This window comes from Arachis hypogaea, chromosome 16, assembly GCF_003086295.3.
Source record: "Arachis hypogaea cultivar Tifrunner chromosome 16, arahy.Tifrunner.gnm2.J5K5, whole genome shotgun sequence".
NCBI lineage: Eukaryota > Viridiplantae > Streptophyta > Magnoliopsida > Fabales > Fabaceae > Arachis > Arachis hypogaea.
In genome coordinates this window covers 20,337,755-20,346,997 of record NC_092051.1, presented here as the reverse complement: position 1 = coordinate 20,346,997, position 9,243 = coordinate 20,337,755, and the positions used below count along the sequence as shown (strand labels likewise).

The window sequence follows — 9,243 nt, the reverse complement described above, 5'->3', positions numbered from 1 at the left end:
TCAAGGGCCAAATCCGTTATTCTCCTCTGCAATTACGCCTTTGCCCTTACTTAACTCCCCTTTTCCAATTCTGCCCCCTTCTTCTTCCTCCGTCCCTGCCTTTTCGTCTCCCTTTCCTTCATTATTGTTACTGGCTTCTGGTTTTTCTTGTGACTTTAAGCTTCGGCATGAGAATTTTTCATGTCCAAAGCAGCCGCAGTTGAAACACACCATATAGAGGCCTTCGTATTTCACTAGATGAGTGATACCATTGATCTGGTATTGGGACACCAGGGATTTGCTTAAATCTATCTCTACGCAAATTCTAGCATATTTATCTCTGGAGATGTTTTCTGTTGTCATGTCAATCTTCATGGTCCTCCCAACAATGTTGCCAATCTTCTCCAATATTGTTCTATTGTAATACTCTATCGCAAGGCCTGGGAGACGAATCCAAGTTGCCAGTGTATCTATTGTTGCTGTGAGGGGGTTGAATTCTGGTTTCCACCATCTAATGGTTAAGTAGTGGTCAAGAATTTTCCAGGGCCCCTCCATGAGTGCAAAATCCAAGTCTTCCATATTATAGAATTTCAAAAGGAAGAAATCATTTCCAAGATCGATAACGTCAATGCTGCCGTTCTTCCCCCACATTTTCTCTAGTCTTCTTTTGAGCCACAAGAGAAATTCTCCTTTCCAGGAGCTTAACTATGATTGATTCCCACCATTCCTTGCAAATTTCTTTTTTCAAAGATTTGCTGATCACCAGATTGTATACCCCATTTTCAGTTTTTTCAATGCTAATTTCCGGTTCTTCGTCACTCTCCTCAGCACTTTCTTCTTCCATTTTGTCCTCCTGAGAATCCTTCTCTGCTTCCTTTCCACTTCCCCCTTGTTGTGCTTTTCCTGCCCTGACAGTTGGGCAAATGATCTCTTGCTGTTTTCTTCATTGTTTGCTCTCATCACTTCGATTACATGTATATCTGCTTCTGCTCCTTCAATACCCCTTTCTTCTTCCATCCAATCTTCTTTTCTAGCTACTGGTGTAGAATTTTCAGTAAATTCTTCATCTTCTGCTATCTTTCTCACCTTCTTCAAAGACCTGTGTAACAACTCTCCTTCCGACCTTGTGCTCAGCCTTGGCCCATGCGGTCTAGCAGCTCCCCCTCTCACAAAGCCACCTCTCATGGGGCTATCTTCGGTTATCGCTCAGACTCACAAACTCTAGAATCCATTACGAAGAGACCGTTGAAAATTATATTCATATACAGTCGACAGTATTAAGTTTTTTTTTTTTGAAGAGAAATACATTAATAATAGTGATTATGGTATTGGACTTTTTTTCACTAAGTTAATTTGGGTTATAAATATTTATAAAAAATATTTGATAGATTACTCATGATTTATTTAATATTATTTTGGGTTATAAATATTACTTTGTTTTATAGTTATTATAGTTAGTTTTTATTTACTTTGTGCTTTATTTTTTTTCTCGTAATTTTTTTAGTACTCATATCTTTTGTGTATATAATTATTTTTTATGAAAATTTTATTTTTTACTTATATGAATTCTTGTCTTCTATTTTTTTGTTATACTTTATTTTTTATATGTACAATTTTTTTATTATTTGTTTAGCTCAGTTAAAACTTGTAATTGTAATAGTTGTATATTATATTTATTGTCGTAATTTTTTTATAATATAAATTATTCACCCTACTAAAAAGAGTAAAATAAATAAAAAATTAATTATAACTAATAATAGAATCATATCAATAAAAAATTTATAACCCAAAATAATATTAAATAAATCATGAGTAATCTAATTTAATAAAGTATATTTTTATATATTATTTATGTTTTTGATATAAAGTATATTTTGTCAATTTCTTATGCTAATTTTAATTTAATAAGTAAATATTAATTTTTATTATTAACTTGATTAATAAAATTAATTTAAATACCTAAAATAAAAAGATAAGATAATATCAAATAACTATTTAAATTTATGTCTTTTTAATAATTTTTATCTAAAATTAATTTTGAGTAATATAATCCAAATAATATTTAATTTATTATAATCTATTTTTATATAAAAGCTTGCTAAACATAAATGATGTTAATCCTAACTCACTTTTAATCAACATCAATTTTTTCATCTACAGACTTCAATCTAAATATACATTTAAGTAGTAATAAATTCTTTTTTACAATTTCAGTTTTTTTTGTCATGACAATTTCAATATCTAAATTAACAATTAGTATCTCTCTCAATAAAAAGAAAAATGAACTGCATATTATGTCAAACTGACCAAAAGTTAACAACTCAATAAAAAAAAACTTCCAAAAATATATTTACAAAAAAAATTCATTTATAACTCCATAGCCAATACAACCCATCATATATTTTACTCACTTCATCTTTGTTCAATAATCGAAAAAACCAAACCTTAGTATGAGCCCAAATATTTTCTTAATCTTAAAAAAAAGTCCAATACCATAATCACCATCATTAACGCATTTCTCTCCATTAACTGATTAATTGTACTTAATCCTCGTACATCACACTCTGCTATCATGCAGGAATTATCCGAGACTTTAGCAACAATCTAAACATGCATTCTTTCTTTTCCCATGCCACGTACTTTTAGCACTAGCAGAAAAATTTTTCTTTCAGCACGGTAGTATAACCCATATTTTTAGTGGGAACAAATATTTTGTTTTTGGTTTGACCAGTATTATTTATTCATATCATTCCATTGAGGACTTGAGAAAAGAAAAGTTAAAAAAACCAAAGTTTGAATAAAGTGTTTCATTCTAGGTAAAGGGATTTCTTATTTACTCAAGACGCCCTTGTAAAAATTGAACTGGATCAATTGGTTCGACCAAAAATTAGAGGTGCACATGACTTGATCCGGTCTGAAGACTCGACTTAGATCCAAATACTTTGGAGCTAATTTGCTGTGATTTCATCGGATCTAGGGTCGGGTAAGGGTCTCAAAAATAGACCCGATTATTATTTAGGGTCGGATTCGGGTCAAGACAAACCCGACTTTACCTGTAACATGTGCATCCTAGGGAGACTAAAAAAGGTATATATGTTTTAAATTAATTACAATATTATGTTATATTAATTATAAGCTAATTGTTTTGTTTTTAATCATATTTGTTGAATTAGAAAATAGATCAAAGAAGTATGAAATTAGAATTTATGGACAAATTTAAATTCAAGTATGATTATCAACTTTTCTATAACAAATATTTTTCTTTCTTCTTTATAAATGAATGCATCATAATTATCGATTCAATCAGTGACCTATCGATTAAACCAGTTATCCAATGACTTAATAACTTGACAAGTTTGATCATTGATTGGATTTTGACAATTACGAAGGCGCCGCCTCCTTCAACCTGAAAATGGCTTACAAGGACACGGTGAATTTGAATCTAATCTTTCACAAAACCATGTGCTGTGTAACTAAAGTGTAGAAGTAATGAGGACAAAAAGTATGAACAATCACAGGTAAGTTACTATCTTAATAAGTTCATACAATTTATCAGCAGATCACCGGATCTATCTCAATGATCCTCTTTAAGAAATATTCCATCTAAAGACGCTATTTTTAAAATTTGTTTTATTACCATTTGATACTGATATTAATTATTATTTAAAATTTGAAAATTTTTTGTCACATATAACAGGAGGGTTTCAAACCCGAGACCTCTATCCAGAAGAAATAAAATTTTTAAAATTTCTAGCACACTATACTTTTCCCTCTGTAAATTATATATTGACACCAAGATCCATCAAAGTACATTATATTCTTCTCCCCATTGAAGAACTTGCCTACATGAGTAATGTTATGTTGCAAAATTTTATAGAGTGAGCGTCCAATAAACGCAAGTTAATGACTCCATTGAAATCTGGATTCTGCAACAACACCCAAACCTCAATGTTTGAACTTGGTGATGGAGACTCCAGCCTAAAAAACCTCCTCCTTTGTCTGCCACAACTTCAATCCTATCTCCCTCATCAAGTGGAATGGTTTCTTGGTTGCTGCTATCACATTGGTTTACAGCTTCCATCCTATCACATTCGTTGCTGCTATCACATTGGTTTACTTCTATAAGATCCCCATAACTCTGTTGTGAAGTTTTCTCAAGTTCCTTTTGCTGCTGTACTTTTGACCATAGACTGTTAATCCTGTGTGATGCTGCTAACTAGGGGTGTTCATGGGTCCGGTGAAACCGGGTTCAATGTGACTCAGACCCGGTCCGAAATATATACCGGGTTTATTTGTTAGACCCAAACCCGCCTTTAAACCCGATGAAACCTATACACCTTCAGGCCACGATTATACCGGATAAAAATCGGGTGAAAATAGGGCCGTTAACATTACATTACCTTAATACCTTCTTGTAAGCTAACATGTGAAAATATCCAAATTTCTAAGACTCCAACCATTATTTGACATGGTAAAATTAACTTAAAAAAATATAACAAGAACCAACCATTCTCTAAAATTAAAGCATAACCATAATCAATACTAATATTGTCTAATAACACCAAATTTTTAAATAAAAAACAAATAACACAATATTATGCCATTAGTCTAAAGTCTTATATATTTTAAACATAAAACATTAACTTATAGTCTTATAATGACTAATAACACAAAGTATTAAAATTTAGAATACTTAAATTCCACATAAAAATAGCCATCATCCATCACTAATAACACAAAATATTAATTGTATATGATGACCGGGCCAAGTTTGGGTGACCCGAGTTATGACCCAAATCTGACCTGAAATAATGACCGGATCTATTTTTGAGACCCTTACCCGACCCTAGACCCGATGAAATCACACTAAATTAGCCCCTAAAGTGTTTGGGGACGGGCCGGGTCTTCAGGTCGGGTCGGGCCATGTACACCCCTACTACTAACTGCTCCTGCTTTTGTAAAGCTTGAAAGCACTCCAATTCTATTACAGCTATATCCATATGCTTAAAAGTGACCTCACAACAACACAAAATCATATTTAGCAGATAAGAGACATTGTGTTCAAAAACGTTGAATTAATATATTTTATATCTTTTCTAAAAAAAAAACACAGATACACTAATAAGAGACACAATTTATTTTTTATTAATTTTTATAATTATATTTTTATTATTAAATCTTTTTTTGTAAATTTTTTTATGAAAAAAAAAAGTAATTAAACTTTTATAATTTGTTCTAGTTTATCACCAAATAAAATACAATAATACTATTTTTTGTGTCTCTATCCTTTGTGTCTTATTCTTAATGTTTTGTCTTTGTCTTGTTCTTAAAATTAAATGCAGTCGATGTGCTTTTAGTTGCATAAATTAAAACAAATTGTACCAAGAGGTATGTGCCCAAAACAATCCAACAGAGAAAGATTCAAAATAAATTTGAATATCATGCACCTAAAAATAAAATACTTTCTAGATAAGAACATTTCTTTGAAATAAAGTTTTCTTTTTTATCTAGGAAGATCGTAATATCATATTGTTAGTAGAAAATAAGTAAGTTCTGAGCTTCGAAGTAAAAACTTACTTCATGGGACTTATCGAAGATAGCATATCGACAAAAGAGTGAATTTCGATTGATAAGGACTTATTGAAGAAGAATGAAATAATCAAAGAAATGAAGAAGTTGATAAGTGAAGACAATTGATGGCAGTTATAGACAACATTCAAAGCATGGAAACTGTTACTCAAGATTATTCATGTGGGATATATTAGTTTGGTTTTGATTGGCTGAAAAGTTTTATAAATAGTTGAAGAATGGAAGGAAAAAGAGTTGGAATCCATATCAGAAAACACTCTTGCACACTCATATCCTTAGTGAATTTCTGAGTCTGCTAAGAGCTTTCTTTTCTCTAGGGTTCTTTCCATCTCTTTTAAATTTCTTTAAATTTCTTGTAATTTTTATCTTTCTTGCAAATTTATCTTTCCAACAAATTTACTCTTTCTGTTTTCTTTTAAAATTTAGCATTTTGTATTTGATTTAAAAAATCTTTCGATCTGATCGAAAGCGGTTTAATGTTTTATTTAAATTCAATGTTACTCATTTCAATTCTAGTCATTTTACTTTCAAACTTTATTTGCTTTTTTTCAGATTTTCTTTTATTAATTTAACCAATTGGAATAACCTTTGATACACTTTCGAAAACTGGTATACATAAGAGGAGAAGATTTTGCTCTCATATCATTAGATATCGAACCACTAAGATTTACGAAAAAACTGTAAAACAAATTGGCATGCCCGGTGGGACAGTTTTGAAAATTATGTCAAAAAATATTTTGTAATGATCTAGTGCATGCAACATAGAAGTGGCAAGAAGTTTCTAATACTAATGTGAAATCATCTGCAAATGATAATGTTGCTACAGTTGTACCAACCCCGACGAATCGCGTGCTGAAAGTAGTACAGTAATGAAGAATGTAATAGTTACTAATCCCTCAGTTGGGAATAGTGGGTGAAATCAACGCCCACGAATTGCTGTGACACAAGTGCAACTGTCAGTAACTGCTGGTTGGCCTCCCTCTAGGTTACACCCCTTCAATTGGTGGTTATGCTCCACTAATTAGATTCGAAAATTCATCAAGTTTCATTAGTAATCCTGTGCCTCTATTATATCCTGAATTTTTTTGAGATTATCAATTGGTTTTCACATCGAATGCTTCTAGTTCGATGGCTGTTTTTCGACAACATATTGATGAAAGTCATCACGATTCGATCAATTTATTGACCCAGCAGATGATTACAATTTTGAACCCTATAATGGATAATCATGAATCAAAATTCGAGCATCTTGCTAGACAAGTGGAGAGAATTGTTCGAATCGTTGACTATGATGAAGGAGATCAAAACTTGCAAATGAATCAGGAGGATATGATGAATATGCCCAAAAACATGGGAGGTCATATGCATTTTGAAAGAGATACTCCTCGAGTTGTTCACTGAGATCAAAATACAAATGAGATGTTGGCTCGAATGAAAGTCAATCGGCGTGGTGAGAGATACCAGGTAACTAGAATGGTTGAAGATGTATTTAATAGGGTTGGATTCAATGTAGATTTCATGAATCGACCATATTTTATTTTTACTTTTTCTACTGCTGTGCAAAAGGCAAAAGTGCCTAGGGGAATGAAAAATCCTAAAATAGTCACAAAGTTTGCGGGAGAAGTTGGTGAATCGACCATTGAACATATTGCTCGATATATGGTTGAGTTGGGAAACTTAGCGAATGATGAAAATTTAAAGATGAAGTTTTTTCCTTCTTTAACAAAAAATGGATTCACTTAGTTTTCCAATCTTAGTCCTAATTCGATTGGAATCTGAGCACAACTAGATAGTACTTTTCATTCTCAATTTTTTAGAGGAGAGTTGAATGTGACCGTTACTAAGTTGGTGGCTTTGAAACGTGAAGATGGAGAATCAATTGATGACTTCATGATTTATTTTTAAAATGCTCGAAGTTGATGCTATGTATCTCTTCTTGAAAGTGAAGTTGTTAACATCACCACCATGGGTTTAGGCTTTTATATGCGTCAAAAATTACTTAATGTTCATATACCTGACTTGGCTCATTTGGCGGAAAAAGTGCGTCAAGTAGAGATTCTTTGAAAATAGAAATAAAAATTTAAAAATGAGAAAAGGTTGTGAAAAGTAAGACTTTTTCTCGAAAAGAAAATGTTTTATATGTCGAAATGAAATCCTCAAGTGAGGAATCTGATTTTAAGTTTTCCTAAGTTGATTTGGCTGAATTAAAGAAAGGTCCACCTTATGTATGCTCTTTGCTTAAGAAAATTATACATGTTGGTAGATCTAATGATATGAAACATAAGAGTGTAAAGAAATATAGTTTTAATATTTCAAAATCTGACCAAATATTTGATGTGTTGCTTGAAGATAAATAATTAGTTTTGCTTTAAGGCAAAATATTGCTTTCAACAAAAGATTTGAAGGGAAAATCCTATCATAAGCTTCATCAAGTAACTAGCCATTCAACTAACAATTGTGTCCGTTTCACGGACTTGATTCAAGAAGCAATTATGGAAGGGAGATTAAAGTTCGATGATGAAAAAAACGACATGAAGGTTGATTCTGATCCCTTCGATGCTAGTGCAAATTTTGCAAAGCCTTTTATAGGGGTCAATATGGTTGGTTTTTCTTATGAGTTTGATACTGTTTTGGGAGATTTCGAAACTAATGTTGGAGTAGTACATCCAGGCGTCGATAAAAGATTGTTGGAGTTTTTGATGCAACAAAGGTTAAAAGATCAAGATGTGTCTTTATGCCCTCGATGTAATGCTGTGTTTGATGCCGATGCTGCAGCTATATTTGAGAAAGAAAGAATGAAAAAAGAAAGAACAAGTTCGTCAAAGACAACCTCCTCGAAGGCAAGAGGGACAAAGTTTTGGTATCCCTCAAAGGAATTTTTCTTCTCTAATGAACCGTTCACAAGCTTTAGGTGTGCAATAGATACAGAATTGTCAGGAGTTTTGTAATCGTGATGCACAATACAGGCGTAATCCTCAAAGAGGTCATCAAGGTTTTTATCGATGTTGTTATCCATATCCTCAAGGAAGAGCCAGAAGAAATCAAGGAGGAAGGAATAAACGACAAATGGTGCAAAGGGAACCATTGAACAATAAAGACAAGGGACAAATCCTTCTGTTCGTTCGCGGTTCCCGTCTATCTGATGGAGAAACGTTTCCTAAAGGAATTTCATTACCAGCTAAATTCGACAAGGGCAAAACTGTAATTGTAGCCCCAATTGACGGCAAAGAGAAAGATGTTGATTTAGATGAAGAATATTTCGAGGAAGGTGAGGAGGAGATGATAAGCACAATTTCTATTATACCAACTAAATATTTAGGAGAATATGAAAGAAATCTAAATGAGGATTATGATGTAGAGGATGAAGAGGCTTTTGCTTTCATTCGATCAGAGGATGAGTTGGGGGTATTTTCAAAGACCAATTGAGAAGCAGAAATCCCATCTTCGACTATTACATGTCATAGCTCCAACACCATGAATCCAATCTCATCCCAACATTGCATTATAACTAGCTTTGACGATACTACCACAAAAACAGTGTTTCAATGTGAAGATCCCACTTGCGCTCGAAGAGTCACTAGTCCTTTTGCAGGAATTGATACACCGCTATAATCAATTACTGAAATGTTAGTAGGAGTCAGATCATCAAAATGTTTCCCATCTTTGTCAACATCC

The 9,243-nt window shown here is 32.6% G+C and overlaps 1 protein-coding gene across 1 annotated transcript; it reads right to left on the bottom strand.

Moving 5' to 3' along the window:
* On the bottom strand, positions 1-630 carry LOC112756809 (uncharacterized). Its single transcript, XM_025805426.1, has one exon. The coding sequence runs from the start codon at positions 628-630 to the stop codon at positions 1-3; it is 630 nt and encodes a 209-aa protein (XP_025661211.1).
* Between the last annotated feature and the right edge of the window lie 8,613 nt (positions 631-9,243).

Bases quoted from the DNA above. Each gene is read 5' to 3' on its own strand.
- LOC112756809 (XM_025805426.1), bottom strand. From the start codon at position 630: ATGTGGGGGAAGAACGGCAGCATTGACGTTATCGATCTTGGAAATGAT.